Raw genomic sequence first — 22020 nt, 5'->3', positions numbered from 1 at the left:
ATGCTCAGCACATTATACTGTTTAGTAAGGTTACTTTAATTACTAAAGGAAATGTAGAAATTTCAAAACAAAAGAGAAAAGAAAACTTTTTGGCTGCAATACATTTTTGAGGAAACACATTGTCTTGTTTTCCTTTCTCTTTTCAACATGTATAAAATTTGTTATTGCTCTCTTTTTCTATTCCTGCCCCAGTGAAGACAACTTAAATATTACATACAAGCCCTAGAGGGACAGAAACATTATTTCTAACATGTTTTTAAAATATTCTTTAAAATAACTTAAGATGTTCTCTTTAAATTGAGGTGTTTACATTTTACCTCTCATCTCATGTCTATTCAGACTAACAAAAAGAATTTATCATTTCTTGGGAAAGGACAAATCCAAGTTTTCAAAATTAAGGAATTTCTAGATCTAGTTGTCCTTAAAGTTGTTGGATCAGGGCTCACTAATGCAGCTTGCATTAGTGAGTGGGGGAAAAATACAACAAAGTATGTGGGTCTAGGAGGAAAAGTGAAAATAAACTACTGGTCTTATTTTAGTTTCTTTGACATAAATAAAAATGAAGGTGCAGGAATGAAAACCTACAGCAGCTCTTTCACTTGCTGTCCATTGTGAGACCTGCAAACAAGTTCGTGCCACTGTCATTTACTTTTCTCATGGATATTTGAGCACATGGTCATGGCATGGACACTCAGCTCACCCTCCAACCCCATCCCAGACCTGTGTGTGGGTCCATGCAGACAAACTGCACAAGCTCAGTTCTCTATATTGGTATTAAGAACAGGGGACACAGCTGTGATCCTGAAAAGTATGAAATATGATAGGCTAGACATTCCTCTCCTCTTTATCCACGTCCCATATCTCTACTGTGTGGAGACAGATTCTGAGAATCTGTTCAAGTACTTCAGCAGTGACCACTATAAATATCACCATCACATTTACCAGTAAATGGAAAGTCTCACATTGGACAAATAGGACACAGCGTGTGGCCATATGTGCATATGGTAACCACCTACAGCTGGCCCAGTAACATTGCTAATATCCCCCGTTGCTGCATAGCCTTAAACAGCTGCTATTTCAAATAGCTGCTAACACAGGACTATTTACTTCTTTCTCATCAAGTTGTATAATTTCTCCCCACAAAATTATGCTGGCTGGAAGCCCAGGAGTGGCAACACTTAGCCTGGACCGGTCAAAGATTTATGGTCTGAAGCATCCTCATTCATTGGGAATAAAAACTGATGAGCAATAATAACTTACTGGAAAATTGTCTGAACTTTCCTCCATAGCAGACAAACAGAAATTCCAAAAATACCAAATGCAGAATATTAGAATTGGCCTCAGACTTCTGTGTGAGAGCTATATTCAATTCTGTTAAAATCAGAATTGAATATAGCCATCCTAGTGCTAATACAGGCTGAACTACACCAAGCACTGGCTGATGGCCCTATAGCAGCCCTCTGCTGTGCTGAGATTGTTTTCTTCTGGGCCTTTTCACCCACTGGTTTGCTCATGTCTCAGCAAAAGGAGAGGGTCTTATTCTTTCTTCTCATAGTGACACTTCCTGATAAAATGGCACCAGAATTAGTGGCACTGATGATGGAATGCTACTTTAGGAAAGTATTTGTCAGATAAATCTTCTATTAAGGAACAACTGAACCACATAATTTTCATGCCACTCAGCCAGATAATGGCCCTAGACTCAGCTACTGAATGAAAACACACTAATAGAAATAAAGGTCATTGTTAATGACTACTGGTCTGTTCAGAAAGTCAGGTGACAAAGAAATTAACTCAGCTTGTTAAAAATAGTTATTTAAAAAAAAATATTACTTAAACCATATGAGTCTATTTATCTTATTTTTAACAAAGTGTCTGAACTTAAAGGACTTGTGGAAAGAATGAAAGTTTCTGTTACTTTTTGCTGCAGTTTTATAACTGTTGACATCAATGAAAGAGATTCTAAGAACAAGAGATTCAGTCTGCACCTGTCTTTAAATTTAAGCTCTTTCATTCAATAGAGAGAAGGAAATATCAAAAAGCATCTGGAAAACAAGGGTTTCCCCAGGAAGTTTGAAGGCCTTTTGTTCAACACTTTACTGTGAAAATTTTTCCATAGGCAAAGACAAGCTGTTCTGTTTCTGATTTGATTTTTTCCCCTCTTTTTATTACTTGAAAATAAGATACCTGATCTTCAATATCATGTGAAATGAAGTGGGTTTATTATTTCTCTACCCCAATCCCTGTGATGTCTCACAAGAAAAAAACTTAGCAGTGCAGTATCAGTCTTCCAGCAAACATAAATGTCTATAAATGACCAATTTATTCTGTGCATCTTCAGTGCAGCCCAGCATCTTCTGTGTTGCTGGGAAGCTCCTTTCATGCACAACTTCACCATCATATCCCCATATCTACTCTCAGTGTACATGTCTTCCCAACACTGTGCAAAAATTCACCACAATATTGACCTGCTACAGATGTGCTACACTTCCTCCTCAGAGGTGAGACTTCCACATCCTCTCCTCACACCTGCCCTGGCCAGCCTCTGCCTGGTGCTGGAGCACCTCTGCCAGGGCAGGCTGCTGCCACTGCAGGATCTCAGGCTGTGCAGGAGGCCACAGGCCATCGGAAAAAATGGAGAGGCCTGGAAATTAAAAAGGGGTGAAATCCATGGATGTGGTGGGCTTTCCAAGCAGAAATCTCCCTGGATTTCTCCTCCTTAAGGTGAGATTTGGAAAGACAAGGTTGTACACTTGCACTTAAGGGATTTCAGTCGTGAAGTGATGTGGGAGTTAGACTAAAAGATAAGTCTGTCCTCTGAATCTCCACTGACTTAGAGCTTCCCCGTTTCCCACTGCAGGACTGCCATCCCAAGGCATGCTCTTGGCTACTGCAGTGGAATCAATTGACATTTCAACACTCAGATTCTTGTACTTGTTTTTTTTCCATCACTAATATCTACCAGGCATCACAACACAACGATTTCTTGTGCCCTGACAGAAGATACCCTTATTGAAATGCTTTGAAGAAAGAAGAGAGTAGGGAAAAGAAATCATCAACCCAGATGAGATTAATGCAAAATACTGATTTTATAAAATAAGTTCAGTCACCAGTGAAGTTAACTTGGCAGAATTCCTTTCTTTGATTATTTAAACAGTTCTGACAGAAATATTCAACGTTATTAGAAAGACTTCTGAATTTAATTGTTAATAACTGCCCACAATTTTCCTTTTTAGAGAAGGAGAAATCTAGAATATAAATGTGACACCTCTTAGTCTAGATGCATATGAAAGGAATGAAGCATTTCCCAGTGATGTGTGCTCCTTAAGAAGCTGCAGATTCTGAGGGGAAAAGTGTTGTGGAGAGGAAAGTATACTCTACTGTTGTCAAACTTGGGAAGTGATTCATGAACCTCAGAATATCAGAGACTGCTCTGATAAACACAATAACAAGTTCAGATACCCAAATTAATGACAAGAAACCCTTTTGTCCTACAGAACTGGAATGGAAGTCTGACATACACAGCTTCTGTTCTTGGGATTGAGTCACCTTCCTCCCACTTCAACTCATCTTATTAGTTAAAATACAAGTGCCAAAGACTACAAAATAGAAAAGAAATAAAAAACAAACCAAAAGAGAACATATATAATATAACACAATTATTCTCTTTCCACAGCCACTCAATACATTCCACCATGTCATCTTCAGGTCTATCAATGATCTGCTTCTGGGGATCTGGTATCCCCATTCTGCCTGAGTGTGATCCAGCACCAGCTGTGTATTACACTCACATTTGCACATTAGATGTGTGTGCTGCAGTGAGTTGGGAAGAATTCTAGGGGTGGCTGGCAGAACTCCTGATATCTGTTGGGGATACAACAGAAAAAGGTATGTCCTTTCCCCATTTCCAACATTTGTTTATTCTGCCTAAGAAAAAACTGTTATAGCAGCAGAATTTGGAGGAAAACCCAACTGCAGGAAAATCTCCAGGGCAAATGGCATGACATTTTTCACCAGAGAAGGAAATTCAAAGCTAAAATAAAAACAAAGAAAACTGATCTCTAAGGACAGGTACATTGCTGATTCTATTTTAAACAAATCATGGCCCTTTTAAAATCCTGATTGCATTGACAGTGATTTCATGTAGGCTATTGGTTTAAAATATTTCCATGTACTTTTAAAATATTTCTATCTACTTTATAAGCTCAAAATCCAAACTGATCTTTGGTATTTGAGCCACTGAGGCATCTTTTCAAAATGCTGCCCACAGCAACAGCATCTTGTGTCACTATTCTAGATCTTTTCACCTACTGGTCAGTTATCTTTTGCCCTTCTCTTTCTCCCTCTGGAGAGAGGGTGAATTTTCAGGTTCAATGCCTCTCTTTGTTAAACTGAGCTTTTGTTGAAAATAAGCATGCAAAGTGCCAATGCTTAACTAACAGGCATATATATAAATATATATATATGCTAAATATATATAGTAAATGTCCTTGTGAGTTGTTTTCATGTAAGGGTACTAGTGCTTATCTCAACAGAATTGGGAGTTGATTCTCACAGCAAAGAAAAGTTGCTTGTCTAGGTATAAGAAAAGTTACTTGTCTAAACACTCAGGATTACAGAATACAACTAAATAGTACTTATCTCCTTGGAAGCATAAAAAAAAAGAATCCATGCCTGAGTTATAAATAGGCCTGCAATAGAACTACTAATCATTTCTAAATGAATCTGCTGGTAAAGAAGAGACCATTGGCACCAGGATCAATTGCTTCAGCCCTTCACTGGTACTGACTTTATAAAAAATTTGGCAAGTGTCTTACCTATTGTATGTTTTTCTCTCTAAACTGCTGTTTGCATTAGGTAAAGTTGTAATGAACAGTGGATAAAAAGAGAAACTGTTACAAAAGCAACATTCCCAAACTACCCGGTCATTTCGTTTTTTTAAGAAAGAATTAAGAACATGCTTAATTCTTTGGATATTCCATGAACTGAGCTTGAAAGAAAATAAAGTAGAAAAGAGTAAGGAGGGAGAGAAGAAAGGGAAGGAAAGGAAGGTAACCTATTGGATGTTTAGAAATAAAATAATGTAACTTAGATTATGGAAGTAAAAAAGCAATCAATGGAAGAATTATTAGTGACAATTATTGAATATCATTATAGACATCAGACCAAATTCAGTGTATTCAATGCTGCATCTCACTGTTGTGATACATGCAAAAATACTGTAAGGGTGGTACTCTCTTACAAGACAATGCAACTATTTAAATAGAACAAATTTTACAGGAACTTGCAAATGAAATATCAAACAGTTCAAAATACTGTGACCATTAAAAAACCTTAATCATACTGGACTGACCAGATGTAGAAAAGCTACAATTTCTAGAAAACAGTACTAAACTTTAGGCAGAATTCTCCCTGTCTATCACGTAATTTTCAAATAAACCTGCTCTTAAATACATGTATCAAAAGACTTTATTTCTGAATAACCAAAACAAGGTTTCATTAAATCTGCAATAGAAGATTATGTTGCAAAATTTATGTTGCAGTTTTTAATCCAATCTGATCTCATTTTGTGACTACACTTGATTCCCTGGGTGCATTTTTGACTAAAACATTTTTGGAGATTTATGTCACCCACCTCTAGACTTGTCAATTACAATTTAAAGGTAAATTGAATCAAATATTTTACAGACACAGTTTGAATATGATTATCCTCTATCACAATCTCAATATAATCTTGTCAGGTTAAGTTTCAAAACAGAGTGCTTAATTAAACCAGTGTGAGGAGAAGCTAGCCCAAAAAAGAAATGACTGAATTTTGTGCAGAAATTATATCAGTTGCTAGGTCAGAATTTCACTGCAAATACTTCCAACACTTGCAGGTTTCACTGTACATTTATTGCACCTGTCTATTAGATGCCTAATTTGACAGCCTTACATAAAGCCATCACTAATATAACCTCTCAGCTCTGTAGTCCAAAACTGGTCAACCATCACAAACACTCAGTTAAATGTCTCAGTAAATCTGCTGAACATTTCCTGAGACTCCAAACAAGAGTGTAAGGGCAAGGACTAGAAAGCACTACTCAAGATCTGCCATTCTTCTCTGGTTACAATTGGCCAAATAACCAAGCACCAAACCCACCTCCCCTGATCTCCCAAAAATCCCAAGAGATATTCAATGTATTCCTGAATATTTGACTTTAAAAGGGCAGGCAATTTAACAGCCAATTATGTATGGTTATGAAGCAATCTACAAAGATATAAGATAGGAATTTCTACTGCGTTCTGCAGCATGACCTGACAACTTCACAAAAAAACAGGAGAAATCCTGTCTTATAAAATTCCATAGAAACTCTTCATAAAAGAGAGCAAAACCTCTGAGAACAGCAGGACTGCAGCAAACCTGCTCCTCCTCACTAAATGTCCTGCCATTCCCTCCCTGCAGCAGAGTACTGGCAGAGCTCAAGTCTGAGGCCAGTGACAGAACTGTTGCCGTCATTTCTCTGGGATCTGCCCTTCCGAGAAATAATCCTTTTGCATGCTCAGTGCTAAGTCTGGTTAAACCTCAGATGTTTTAGAAATGCCCTTCACTAAAGTGTTCAAGAATGCAAAGGCTTATCTGAACAATAGCCAAAATACATCTTGGTCTAGATACCACAGGATTTGGCCAGGGTGGGAACACTAAGGGAGTAATCTCTTGGATGCTGCTTCAATACTTTTCTTTGGGGAAGAAACCAAGAAAGTGCAGAGGTGAAGGGAATATTTCCAGATCCCATTTGTCATCAGAACTATGACACTTGTCCTAGATCAGTTGTTTTTCACTACTCACCGCCTGTTCTTTTAAAAAGAAATTAAAAGAAATAAAAACCTACAGAAATAACTGTAGGAGGGTTACTTAAGTGCTGCTACCGAAAGAAAAACTGAATTCTAAAAACAACTGTTTTTAGAATAAAATTGTTAAAGGACAAAGAGTTTGAAAAACCTTGTTGCATATGAAATTTAAGAATAATTACACAGAAAGATTTTACATTGGAAATAAGAAAATAAACAGTGGGGATGAAATTCGATGAGGGACCTTAAAAGAGAACATGCATTCTTGTCTTTGATGGTCTGGGTAGTAAATGTCCAATGTGCAGCAAGGTATTAACCAGATGTTAGTAAACAGAGAAAATATGAGAAAATCTAGCCTGAAATATTTCTGAGTTTGTGTCTTTACCATCTTTTCATGTTTGTACATTATACCATGACAACAGCTCTGTACTCGACTGCAACCAACAACAAGGAATGATGTCTTCCAGCACTGAAAATCCGTTTTTAAGTGTTGATACTACAAACATACCAGCCACACCCTGCCTCCAGGTCACCAGGATATCACTGTGCTTAATAGGCGCCACTCCACCAGCAACAAATGAACTACACAAGATGCAATAAGCTGATGCCCTGAGGCCACAGGGCATAATGGTGACTTGCTGGCTTTAACTTTATATCCTCTTTTATTATTGATTTGAACTGAAGGAAGTATAAAACAGCGGAGATAATAGCTGTGATGGCATTCACTTTTTAAACAAGGATTTAGAGGTTTTTAAAATATGGATTGTTGAATTTATTGGTGTCTTCTATACATAAATCTTTGTTTTTCAAGCTATATATAGGCTGACCTGAGTCCACTGCTTGAAGTACTTCTGGGGCACTTGTTCCTCAGTAGATCCCTAACATGACAAACCGTAATGGCTCCTGAGAAAATTACTCCATTTTTGACACACGGTGTAAAATGAGCCTTTGGAGACTTCTGCAATGTCCTCATGTCTGCCACACTGGGATTTTCATCCCACAGAGCTAAAAAGGGTCCCTTTGCTGTTGGAAGAGTGTAGAACAACCATGGGATAGTGGGAGAAATTTCTACACTTTCAAAAGGCCTTTCTGTTTGTTTTGGAAGGTCACCAATAGTGCTAGAGTATATATGTCATAAACTAACGGTCTGAAAAGTATCAGCTAGAAAAATCTAGAAGTTACAAAAAAACAGAAATACTCTAGAAACATGTAGCTAGAAACAGCAAATAATTTTCTTTTTTTTTTTAAGTTTGCCTTGTAAAATTGAAGTAAACATAGCAACACTCACCCTCCACCCAAAAAGAGACACCTTGCCCCCACTCCCCCTATAACTTATATTCTAGTGGAGCACAACTGAGCCTTTTTCCTTGAAGGCTCAATCATAAACACAAGGAATAGTTGCTTAGGACAGAAATACTTGCAAGTCCTTCAGCCTTCATACTTAACACCTTGTATAAGCAGGCACTGTGAGCAGATCTGCCTTATTTGTTCAAGCCCTTTCTCCATAATAAAATTCAAAAACAGTAAAAAACCTCTTGAAGAATCAAAAAAATGCCTTTCCTATTTCACCTTCATTTGGAGTCAGTTCACACAGAAAAGAAACTCCAGTAACAGACTCCTTGCAGCAGGGCAGAGAGCAACCATCAGATTATTTTAAAATGTTGTATACATGATGCAGCTGAGGCTACTGTAAATTGCTTTGTCTTGAAGAGAATGAAGAGCTCAGCTCAGATAAGCTTTCAGAAAACTTTTACATGGACCCTGCATCTGGATGCACATCTCTCTTTTGAAACAGCTCTCATATTCCCTAAGGATATTTTACCACCAGAAACTAGACAGAGGAAATAACATTGTTGAGTTGCTTCAGTGCAAATTGATGTGGTTTGTAAAAGGCACACCTTAGTTGCTGATGGCTCACCAGTAAGAGAATCCTCAGCTCAGGTCTGCCTGCAGAGCACTCACAGTGGGACCAGGCTGTGCACAGTTCCACACCAAGCTCGGAAATTCTCCTTTCCTGTAACTTTACACTCTGCACATTATCATAAACCTCCATCTCCCCACTGCTTACATAGCTTTTTCTGTATGAAACGATTGCATTTTGTGTGCAATCTGATTTCTTCACAGTCTGAAAGGTAGACTTCCAGGTCTGTCGCTGACTTCTGCCAAACCCCAGGAAAATAATTGCTACGTGGCACTTACCTCTCCTTCTCTGGGCCACGGCCTTCCATTCTGTGTGTATTTGCTTTGATTCTGGCGCTTCTTTTGCCCTCCATCAGCAAATTTGCACAGCAAAGGCTCAGTGGGGGCTGTGAAGACAAGAAACCCAGTCTATATTAGCATCCCCCCCAAAGAAAGTGATTATACCAGCAACAGTAGTGCTTTGTAATACTGATCTTTTGAAGTAAAATCTTGCCTTCTGCAGATATTTTTTGCCTCTTTTAGCCTTGACTCCACTGGCAGCTGTTCTTATTAACTAAGCTTCAAAAAATATATACTGGCAGCCCTTAAAAGAATTTAGCAAATATTGTTGAAAAAATAATCAGCCTACGCAGAATGTTAAGTTGCTGTAGTGGAACAGTATAGTCAAGCATTAGTTCCAGCTAAGTTAGACACGTATTCATGACCAGCATTAGTGCAAGGATAAACACTGCTTTACTAAAGCAGCTTTCTGTTTTTAATTGTAAAACCTTTGCAAGAACCTGCTTAAGGAGTAAGTGTTCTCACTATTTTGGTGTTCCTCAACATCCAGTCCTTTAAAAATCTGACTAAATAGAATAAAATGGAGACTTTTGCCAAGCCAAGTCCAATCAGCTTTCTTTTTCCTCTTAAGTCCTTCTTTTAAGCAAGTTGGCAGCTGAGAAAACCCTTTTCCTCTCCAAGTGAGATCTCGAGTGTGTGAATACAATAGTCAGGAGGGGCCAGAGTCCCAGGAAGAAAGGATAATCAGAGCACTGCACACCCCAAAAGGCAGCCCATTATAAGGACCCCTAGAGAAGAAATTAACACACATCAAACAGGCACAGCAGGAAAGGAACTTGGTGTCTTGGGATCTCTTTCCCATCTACTCTGCTTTTCAAAGCCTCCTAAAACATTTTTTTAGCCAAAACTTTAATTATTCTGCTGGTGGGAGCTTGTCTCTTCTGCTTAATCCTTAAAAGGAGGGCCAAATTCTACCCACTCACATACACTAGGTGTCTGTTAGGGTTGTGCTTTATTGCCTACATCAGCAGAGAAGTAAACCAATATTTGCCTGTTTGAAAGAAACCTAAAAATCATGTGTCACATCTGAGTCTCTTCAGGAATCTTTGACTTCCCAGGCATGATAAGTCTGTAGTTAATTAAACAAGAGTTTTCATGGAAAAACTAAGAAATCTGTTTTTTTCCTTCCCATTTCCTGTTTCTGGGAGGCTAGAAATGTTGAAACAATACAACTGCAGAGATGTGAAGAAAATTTTTGGGTAGGGGGAGCTAATCAAGTTGTTGACTTATTTATTTGTAATAAAAATTATTATTTGGTTAAGGGACAAGTTCATGTGGTATTGAAACAAGTTGACCTCCATCAACCTCCTGATTATAGCCAATTCAAAATGGGCCAAAAAGTATAAATTAAAACTGTGATCACCTGAAAACTGAAACCAAGAAACAATACACAGAGAGAATCTCACATCAAAACCTCAATTTCACATTGGGACAGCATCACTTTGGTTACTTCTGAAGCTACAACGGCTTTGTTTTTTCATTACCATTTTATACAGGCTAGTAATTTTCAAGGTTACTAGAAACTGAACTTCAGGAAACAATCCATTATTGGCAGAAAGCTCGACTGTGTGACCCCAGAGGTCTTTCCCCACCTCCAACTATGATTACTGTATCAGATTTTTCTAGAAGCAATGCTCAGCCAACCACTTTAAATTTAAAATAATGAAGGTTTAAAAGCATCCAGGTGGCTATGGAGATTCTTTCTGCAGATGGAGAGACTTTACAGGGCTGATTGCCCTGTGCTTTCACTGGTTTTGCTCCATGGCCTGATGCTGCATGATTTCAGAGTGGTTACTTAGAGTTCACTTTGATGTGATGGTGAGGGAGGAGCAGGTGCTAAGCCAGCATTAGAGAAAGGCCTATTAAACATCACATCTGAAGCTTCAAAAGCTTTTTGTTTTAAGCACTGAACAACTACTAAGCAACATATGATACCGTCAGGAGGACCATGCAAAAATCATCTGTACAGTGGATTTTTACACACGCCCTGATCATCTGCTAATGAACACATCTGGTATCAGCCCATGTACTGTGATGTGGTTTAACAAGCTAGGAAATCTACACATCCTCTCTCTCTCTTTGGCCAACCACAAATAGGAAGCTGTTACCATTTCCAGAATTCCCCTCTCCAGCATTACCATCTGACAACCTCATATTTGTTAATTAGTGGCTTCCTAAGGTTGATTGAAATTGAACACAGCTACCAAACAACTTTACTAACCCCATCTAGAAAAAATATGAAAAAAATATTGCATAGGCTTTTCAGGAGGTTGGAAAGAAGGTGGAAAAGGACAATGCTCTATATAGGCAAATTTCTGCATGGGAAATTATATTCCTCTATGATAAACTGAGGCTAATTCTGTGGATAAAGTCAGTCTGTATTGACCAACTTCAAAAGAAGTAAAAATTTCAAAACAAAATGTTCTGACAAGAAGACAGAGCCCATATAGGATGGTTTAGGTTGAGGATTTTCAGGGTTTTGTTGGTTTTTTTTCCCCCTAAACACAGGGATGCAGCATCAAACAAGACAGAAGATTATCCTAAATCTGAAACGGTGTAGGTCCTAATGGTGGTTTACTCCTGGAAACAATTATGGTAACCTATATATATATATATATAACCAAATTAAATAATTAATAATCTTTCTTTTTTCAGGACATAAAGTAGTATGTAACAGTCTTGGGAACTCAAAGATGTTGCCCTAAGTACACAGAAGAACTCAAACCTTGGCTTACTTCAGCCCTTTAGAAATTCTTTGTAAGAAAGGTCCTCTAGGCTTTCTAACATCAGATACACCCAGATATTAGTACCATCATTCTTACTGGTCAAATACAGAGCAACAGAGGATACTAGAAAGACAACATCCCATTCCACCATGTGAGCATAATTCTTTCTAGGTAGAATTCTTTTTTAATGGTTTCATTAAATTTCCAACATGTTTTAAAAATAATAAATTTACTTCAGCCAAGAAAAGGATCACAATTAGGTACCATGGTTATCAATTTATAAAACAAAATATTTAGGAACTAGACAAACAACATCAACATTAGATAAATAATATCCATGGGTTGCAGTAGAAGTGGTATATTTTACCCCAAATACTTCAGAAGGGGAGGAAAGAAAAAAGGGAATATTTAAAACTTTTCAGCTTCTTTTCTTTTTTATTCCACGTAGACAGTCTTCAATTTATGGCCTGCATTTTTTCTTTTCTCTTTTTCCTCTGCATGAACACACGGACTGAAAATAAATGCCTGTCTCTCTGCCTCTTCTCTCACCTTTTGTACTTCTGACTTAATAGAAAATGTAATTTGGATATCTGTAGATGTTCACATTTTGAAGTGATAAGCAGATCTTTTTATATGGTTCTTGACATGCTTTAAGTTTTAAGCATATGTGGTATTTTGAAGCATATCTGGAAAATCTACTGTTGCTATTTTCCTGTTAAAAAAGTGAGAATTGATTCACTTGAAACAAATTTCAGGCTATTCCATCCTGATAAACTCTTCAAGATAGAAGGCACTGCTCTTTCATTGACTTCTACCTGACAGCAACAAACACAAATATCAAGAATAAATAACTGCTTTAACCTGAACAAGGTTCATTAAGCCATAACCCATTTTTCAAGGCGAAGATTTAAATGCTTGCTGCAGTTCCCATCCAAAGCCTTCTCTAGTTAATAAGACATAAATAGTCCTGAACTTGGCTTTCAGTCTTGAGAAGGAAGTGGGATCAAATTGATAGTGCTTCTAAACAGCATTTGCCAAGATATTCAGGGCTGCCTTAGGAGAGGGCAGTAGCTGCTAGTGTTCAAATTCAGTTCCCATGGAAGTCAATGGCTAAAACCCTATCTCACTTCAGTCAGGCCCTGAATTTACTCAGAGAGTTCAGTGGAGGTGAAAGAGAGAGACTGGTTTTATGTCAATCAAGCCTGTCGATATTGTTGGAGCTCCCTCAGGAGATCAGCTTCTCATGCTCTGCTACTTTAGATGGACAGATTGTGCAGACAAACAGCACGGAACTGCCAAAAGGCTGTTAGCATCACCAAAAGCAACACTGCTACTTAAATAGCACAAAAACTTCTGAAGGAAGGAGAAGGGGTAACAGTGCCCCCTTCTCAAATCTGGCAGTCTCTAAGAAATGTTCCAGCTCAGGAAGGGAATTTCAATTAAATTGGAGAATTCAACAAAATAAAGCAAACTCCTAACTAATTCTGAATACATAATTTCCGTATTCTTTCATTCATCGGAAGGCAGATACACTCGAGCTCCTACATGTGCAAAAATGTATATATTCATGAGCATGTGCTTCATAAAGGAAGATGAAAGCTGTCATTTGCATTTGGTGAGACTTTTTCATTATTTCAGGTGCTCTGAAACTTCTACTGTCTTGAGAGTTACTGAGAAAAGCTTGTTCCCCACTGTCATTTAGCATCATCTGTCCAGCAACAGCAAGAATTACATATACAAAAAGCAGTAACACGACATTTTTATGCATTTTAGCTGCTGTTACTGTGAATATTTTTGAAGACAGAGTATTTTTCAGCATGTGAGAAAGAATTTAGTCTCTTCTCATTTTTTGCAACAATGAAAGTAACGTTTACAGTTAAAACAGCTATGTGCATTGTGAACATTCATGTATGTCTTTAGCCACCTCTATTTTGTTAATGTGAAGAAAAATAATTAAAAAGTCATTGGTATGACAATGAATGGTCACTGCATAATTAATGATCTTTTTCAAAGTATGTTTTAATGAGAAAGTTGGATTAATTTCTTTTTCAGCCTTGGCAAATCCTCCTCCACAATAAAAAACTGTGCACAGTAATAATTGGGTTCACAATTAGATCAAGCAGTCATACTGACCAAGCTCTGATAACTATTTTAATTCCTAACTGCCTTCCAAATTTTAAGTAGTTTGGTAACATTTTCATGTGCAAATCACATAGAACATCTGATTGAAACACCCATGTAAGAACCAAACTCTTTGTCTGTTATAGATCAAACATTTGTAGTCTTTAGGAAAAACTTCACCTTATGCTAACATCAAATCCATTTTGTAATGGCATCAAATCCATTTTGAGGCAGTATTTCACAGGGAGACATGAGAGACACAAAAGCTGTACAGCAAGGCAGGACAGAGCAAGTTTAAGTTTTGATTTAATATCTGGGCTCAGATGGATGTACCCAGCAGGACTATGGTATTTACAGAGCCTGCAGAGTTTATTTACAAAATGAATGTTGCTGTTGTAAGCTTTGAAAATGTACAAATTCCAGGACGCCATCAATAGAGTCACTCTCTGCTCTAGTGAGTCCACTGGCTTCTACGAAAGTCCTGCCACGCAATACTTTTTCATCTCAAAGTCATACACAAAGAAAACTTGAACTTCAAGGAAGATCATAAAACAAAACCATAGCTATTCTGCTCTTGGGAAATGAAGATGAAGAATTACAAAAGATGGTACGTGACAGAATAGGATGTGTAAGGACAAAGTGTTACCTGAGTAAGGCAAACCATAAATAATATGGCAAATAACCACTTCATTCTATCCTGCATGGAGCTGTTAAAGGACAGAGGAATAGATTTTGTCCCAGAAGTCCATGATACAAGATGTGATGGCACTGGAGAGACTCTTAATGTTTACAAGAGTTAGCTTTTAACAGAGGATGAGCCATATACAGCATATATCATGGAATCATAGAATATCCTGACTTGGAATCACAGAATACCATGATCCACTAAGATCATCAAATCCCATCTCCAGGCTGGTCTTGCATGGAACAGCCTCAAGAGTCACACCATGGACCTGAGAGTGTTCAAATGCTTCTTGAGCTCAGTCAGGCTTGGTGCTGCCATCACTTGGGCACCTGCTCCAGTGCCCAAACACCTTTGGGGTGAAAAATCTTTTCCTGACACCCAGCCTAGACCTCCCCTGACACAACTTCAGGCCATTCCCTTGGGTCTTGTCACTGGTCACCACAGAGGAGAGCTCAGTGCCTGCCCTCCGCATTCCTTCATGGGGCAGTTGTGGACTGTGATGAGGTCTCCCCTCAGTCTCCTCTTCTTCAGGCTGAACCAAGTGACCTCAGCCACTCCTCATCCAGCTTCCCCTCAAGGCCCTTCTCCATCTTTGCAGATTTACCAGTATTTTAGTTAAACTTAACTACATGATATTAATTGGATTTGTACAGATGATTATGAAAGCAAAACAATGAGTTAGTTATCACTGCATTTTAGTTTCTATAAAACTTCACTTTCACAACATAATTATAGAAATTGGGGGAACAGTTAATAGAAAAGGACACCAAAGTGAAAAAATATAGAGCAACATCTATTAGGGTAAACAAGAAAAAGGAACTGATCTACTTTTGATAAATTGTATCAGAGCTTAAGTAATTATCTCTTGTTCTCCTCTTTGTCTTAAGAAACGGGAAGCAATCCTTTCATCTTTTTGTATAATAATTGCGTCTAAAGAGCAAGAACATCTTAGAGAAGAAAAATAAATTTCAGAAAGAAATAATGTATCAAGCAGAAAGTTAGGACTTCTACCCTGTGAAACAGAAATTACTTAGAGCAGGTGGAACAGGTAACCATATGTGTGGAGAAACAACAGGCCAACATGGAAGTGTGGAGCAGATCTTGTTGCAATTAATCTCAACACTCAAGCAACTACATGGAAAACTTCTGCTTAGTCTTATTTTTGCTGAAATGTCCCTAAATATTTGTTAGAGCAGACCAGAAACCTTTCTATAAGAAACTGCAATATTCACTTTACAGTCTGTTTGGTTTTTTTAAAACTATTTTCCTTTTTAAATTTTGAATGGAACAGCAAACTGGGAGTGCCTGATTCAGGCCTATTAAAGTGCTCCACTCCAATCTGCTGATAAGGAGGAACTGTTGTAAAGGTTATAGAAACAGATGCTTCAATATGGTATGAAAAGTTAAATCAATCAAAATAGAAAAACTGAGATACAGTATTAAAATCTTGATGAAACGTTGTAATATGATGGTCTATTTTTATTTCACCAAACTCCATTTCTCATCCAACTCTAGTGCTGGTCTCTGTTGGAGACAATGAATGCATGGTGAGCAAATACAGAATAGAATTTGGAATTCGATCACTTAATTGTATTAACTATTAAATCATTATAAAATACTCAGCATTATAACATTGGATTCTGCCTTTTTTTTTAAACAAAAGGCTGAGCTCACAGAAATTAGACATTCACACTGATCCCAAAGCCTCTCTACTGAACCCAAATGTAAATTTGAGGTAAGCATAAGCAACAGCAGACTCAGGCCCATGGGTTTTGCCACAGAAATCAGCTTCCTCAAACTTGATGATACGGCAAAGTTCTGCCCTATTAGAGGTCCCTAGCATAATGCTGAAAAATTCCAGCTGTGGTTCATCCTTTGTAACCGGTGCTGTGACAGCTTCTCACAATCTTTAACCACTGTATGAGAGGGAAGTGGAAGGAGTGATTTATTTTGCAGTTTTAAAATTGCTCCAAGAGCCTTTCCAGCAAAACACTAGATCCTCTAACTGAATGACTGTGCAACCAAACCAACTAAACATGTGCATCAGTTTGCACAAATAATTTCACACACCTATGCTTAAACACAGTGGTTTTTTTTTCTATGACTTTCAAGCAGGATCTGTTACAAACTAAAATTTAGGGCACATGTTTTTAAAGTGCCAATTCTACATGCAAAACATGTAATGCCGTTGGGTAAATATCTCCTCCAAAAAACACTTTGATAGACTCCCTTGGATTTGTTCCTCACTGGAAAAGCCATGTACAAAAGAAGTGAGACGGTATCATGTTTTGAAAGGAGCATTTGTTACAAGTCATTGGAATCACTTCACATATTATCTGTGAGATAGACAACAAATAAGTATTGAACTGTTAATTTATGTTAAATAAGAAAAGCCTCTGTCTTGCTCAATCATCACTGTTAAAAGGTGAATGCTTAAGAAACCCACTCACCCTATCTGAAGAACTTTTGTGTGGAACTTAGGTGCTCTAACTTCCCTGGTTTCCTATCATGCCAGAGTAACTAAGCAAGACACTGAAGAAAGAAGAGTCTATGTTACTATTCTGGAAATGATGTAAATAATCAGTGGAATAAAGATTTATGGTAATACAATGGTCCCCTGTCAAGAGTTTCTTCCCATTGACAAGAGCTGACAGCTGTGAACATTTCTTCAAAACAAACCAAACAAAACAACGAAAATTATATTTCAATGTTTTTTATAGATTTTTGCAAATACTAATTATTCTCTGGGATTCTGACTTATATAGTTAAAAGGAAAAAAGAGGAAAAAAACTAGAAGTTGCCTGTACCACTTTAATGCTATTGACTTACTGCATCAGATGCTCATTGGACTACAAGATGGGCAGGAGCTGAGTGCTCCAAATAAAATTTTTAAAACGCCAAAATTAAAATAGATTCCTGTATTAAAAAATAATTTTAAAATCTTTTTGTGTTTTTCACTGTAAATTTCTAGACCATGCATGATTTGCCACACAGACACACACTTCTGCTGAGTGTGACAAAGATCTAATAGAGATCAGGCAAACAATGTCCAACCCAAAAACCCAGGATCCAGTGAAGTTGATGAGAACACTTTCACTGGAAGCAAATATGACAGCAGTTACGCTGTAATATACTTACAAACTTTGTTTTTGTGTTTTATTTGGCCTTTAAACTTAAAGCTGCAATCCCTTCACATTGGCAATATGCCAAGAGAGTGAAGACAATGGCTAACCTGTCATCAGAACCAGTTTTCAGGGGAAAAATAAAGTTACACAGTTAGGTTCTGCTGTCTTACTGTGTTGTTCATCATCCCAGAGACGAATTAAATCTGAGAATTCATACGCTGAGGCAGTGAACTGGAGGAGAGGCCTGAGTTGTGTCACATTTTTAAACCAGTAGCACCCTGATTTCATGCATGTACTCCATACTGGTGCTCCTGAACCAACGGTGGTTGATACATCCCCAGGACTCCAATCTGCAGGTAGAAGCTCACTGAGGAAACCTGACCCTCTAAATGTGAATCCAAAACCACTCTTTAAATCCCCCTCTGAGGCTGCCCTGTGAGCTTTCAGGAAAATTGTACTTCATATACCTTTTTCGCTTCTCCCATCTCACGAGTTACTTCAGTTGGATGAAAATGGAGATCTTGTATTTCTTACTGTTCAATTATTAAGGAATGGCAACAGAGGCGGCTTCATCTGAAAGGCTGAGCGATTTTTAAATGATCTCATGTACCATAATTTATAATGGAAAATCAGGTACAAATAGTGTGATATGCTTTCTAGTTCCTCTCTAATGGAAATAAAATGAATCCCTGGTAATGGGTGACCCTACTTGCTTCTGTGGTCACCCCTTTTACTTTTTCAGTGTTCTCTTTAGTAGTCTCAGGAGAAAAGAACAAATGCAAACCTTTTATCCAAAGCTGCTTTGCAAAACAATAGCTCTATGCTTCGGCTATAAAATCTATTTTTACTACTCTCAGAAACAAATATTATTGATCACAGAGACTTTGCTATTCCCACTGAGAAAAACTTACTTGCACTGACAGTCTAGAGATAAAATTATTAGAATTTATGCTGTACAAATAATTAATTCTGGTTCTGTTCATAAAAGGTTATTTCATGTAGCTGTTTAAGTGTTATTCTAATATCTAATGTGGAATCTATTTATTTTAAATTTAACTTTATTATGTTCTGTATTAGTTTTTAGTTTGTATTTATTTATATAAGCCGGAACATTACCATCATATATTCCTCTGTATGACACTGCTAGAACTAACACTAGAGTGGCAAAAAAACCTCTTCAAACATGTTTTCAATATAAACAAGGAAACCAGAAAAAATGTCTCATGTCAATGAAATTATTTCTTTCCACTAGCATAATGACAATTCCTGCACGTGCACATTTATTGTTTAATAACTGAAGTTGACTTTTGGGATTCCCTGCTTACACTCCAACACATGTATACTATTAATGTCTAGAGGAGCTTATGCAACCCAGGGTTATACTACATGAGGAAAAAAACCCCTTCAGTTATGACCATTAGCTTATTTAATTCACATGTATGTGTTCTAATAATATTTTTTTTTCTTTTTTCCAGTTAGGGAAAGACACATTTGTTGTGTCTTTGGCAATGGCCACTCAAATTTTAAAAAGTGGCTACGTGTAGTGTATATATATATATATATATATATATATAATTACTAACACTATTTGCATCTCTGCTACAGCCTGTTCAAAAGTAGCAGTAGAAAATATATACAATAAATAAATATTTGGTTTGAGTAGAGATGCCCTTTGTGTTGTCAAAGTAGTAACATGACCTTCTTGACATCTGAATTGAAACAATCTATCTCTAAAAGCTCTGATTACTGCAGATGCATGAAATATTCAAGTATAAATGTAAAATAAACTTAATTTTTAACCAGCTATCAATCTGTTAAAAAGTTTTAAAATATTCAGAAATATTCAGACCTTTTTTCTCAGACCTCCTAGTGAAAAACCTTTTATTTAAATCAGTTCTAATTAACACACATTCTAATAACAACTGCTGGGTGCAGCAGCAAAAACTCCAAGCACTGATAATCTAAAACATAGCTCAGCCATATCATTTTGCCATTAGTCTGAGAAAGAAGGAAAATCTGAAGGGAATATCTTTTTTAATTTATTGCCCTTCTTTCATTTTATTTTTCTGCATTCACTGAAAGTCATATTATGTATGCCCTGAAATGAAGGAGTTTACTAGGAGCTAACAGATAGCATTACCAGCTTTCTCACTTCAATGCAGGAATAATTTTAAAAAGTGAATTTGACCCTGACTGTGACAAAACCAGGGGTGGGTATGGGTTCCAAAGCAAGAAGCATTTAAAAAACAGTGACTGACTGATTCTTAAAGGCAGGAGTTCATTTTGCTGGGTAGAGAATAACCAAGTCACACTAAATGCCTTGGACAGCATAATTTGTGTACCACAAAACCTCACTGTGTGCTCTCACCATCTTCTTCTGTAAATGAGCCCAAAGGGAGGAAGGGAATACTTTGGAAACAATACATAAGTAAGGATGCTGATACCCTTTACCTTTTTCTCCCCAGAAGAAGGGGCAAGAAACAGCTCAGAACAAGCTCTGCAAACTATACAGCAACCATGGGACACATCAATACCCCTTGAGCTCCAGCCTGATGTACTATCTGCTCCTCCTGGCAACTTTCAAGCCCTGAGTCTGAAAGACAGACTTTTTTTGGGTAGCAACTGTGCTGAATGGCTCCTGCCCCCCTCACCAAGTACCTGAAGGCAGGGAGCAGATGTGGCACAGGCATTTATGTGCTAGAAAAGGAAGATAAGACCTTGGAAAAATTTGCATTAACTCCCAATTCCTTGAAGGGCAAGAAGGCAGAAAGGCCCTGTAGCACACGACCACCTGGAGCTCCTGTCAGGACATCAGGCTTTGCACCAGCTTGAAGTAATGCCTTCAAGGCACAACTGTACCTGTGGTTTCCATGACAGAACTGCACAGTGGAGTCACTGGGAATTTTCCACTAAGTCACCTATTTATGATGACACTTTATCCAAGGAAAAGACAAAAAAAGTGAAATTATAATCTTCTCCCAAGACAATGGAAGACCTTACTCATACTTCTTAGCTTTTTTCAAAATGTGTTGATGATACCAACACTAAATCTAATGTGCTACGACATAAGGAAAATTCGATCCCTTGCAGCTTAAAAAGCTTTTATTATCATCTGAGACAATATCCTAGAATATTAAACAGATAACACTAAAGCCTTCTGAAATTTTCAACTGCAGAGCTCTCAGTTGAGAGTAGACAAGGAGGCAAACTTACATATTAGAGACTGAGTGATAGACTAATCTTTAATGTTGTAATACATTGCTTAGAGATTTTATGAAGGTCATACTAGATTCCAGTATTTGCCATGCACCCAAAAATTATGAAAATAGTAAGATTTCAATGCTAAGATTGGCAAAATAAAAGAAAACAGCCCTCTACTCCTTCAGTTAAAAATACTGGAATAATCAGAACATGAGAGAGCCAAGCACAAGGAAGAATACGTGAAAAGGAAAGAAAGGTATAGAAATACGCAAAGAAAAACACTTTAACAGAATGAATGGAAAAATTGGAAAAGGAGGGAAAGAAATGTTTCTGAATTGCCCTTGAAAATGTCCTAGCTTTACAGAAAAGCAAATGCAACTCATGTCCTCCATTTCTGAATGACAACAGGGGCCTTCACAAACACTTCACAGAGACTGCAGAAAAAGAAAATTCTAGCAGAAATGGCTGCTTAAATGTCACTGCCTATAGCAAACAGCATGACAGAAGTTTATAAAAGATGTAGTTTTACCTGAAAAGAGGAAAGGAACTCCTATTCTACTGCATTGTGAGGCTGTGGATGGTCTCAGGGGCAATTGTTTGGCATCAAATCACTAAAGAAACTGGGGGAGACTATTGAGTCTCCTCTATACAAAAAAACCAAGGTTCTGTTATTAAAGTAAATTCAAAGCTTATCTCAAAAATACTATAGATGAGCCAACACTTACATGCCACAGAAAAGAAAATTATAGATGACTATGTGAAGAATGAAAAAGCAAGGACCTCTCTTCCAGATAAATTGCATTATGAGAAATACTAATAGTTGCCTGCACCAAAACACATTATTTTTTAATGTTTTGTCCCCATTTGAGTGGGATCCTTCTTTGGTTTACAGGGACATGGATGCAGCCATGCTGGCATGATGAGTCTGTGTGCAACTCTGTTAAAAGCATGACTGTAACTCAACAGCAGTATCAAAGTCTGGCAAAAGCCATTTCCAGCAGATGTGAAACAGCAATTTTCTTCACAGGAAATTATTTCATGAATCAGCCAGCAGGGAGTGACAACATTCTGC

General features: G+C 37.5%; 1 protein-coding gene across 16 annotated transcripts in view; it reads right to left on the bottom strand.

Annotated features, from left to right (window-relative positions):
* The window catches only part of RBMS3 (RNA binding motif single stranded interacting protein 3), a 707668-nt gene that overhangs the window by 81836 nt on the left and 603812 nt on the right, over positions 1-22020 (bottom strand). For all 16 annotated transcript variants that reach the window (XM_064704688.1, XM_064704693.1, XM_064704689.1 and 13 more), the window contains one exon: positions 9031-9137. In XM_064704688.1, coding sequence (XP_064560758.1) covers positions 9031-9137 — 107 coding nt within the window. The remainder of the gene's footprint in view (positions 1-9030; positions 9138-22020) is intronic.

The sequence above is a fragment of the Zonotrichia leucophrys genome, chromosome 2, assembly GCF_028769735.1.
Source record: "Zonotrichia leucophrys gambelii isolate GWCS_2022_RI chromosome 2, RI_Zleu_2.0, whole genome shotgun sequence".
NCBI classification, from domain to species: domain Eukaryota; kingdom Metazoa; phylum Chordata; class Aves; order Passeriformes; family Passerellidae; genus Zonotrichia; species Zonotrichia leucophrys.
This window is presented reverse-complemented; position numbering and strand designations above follow the sequence as displayed.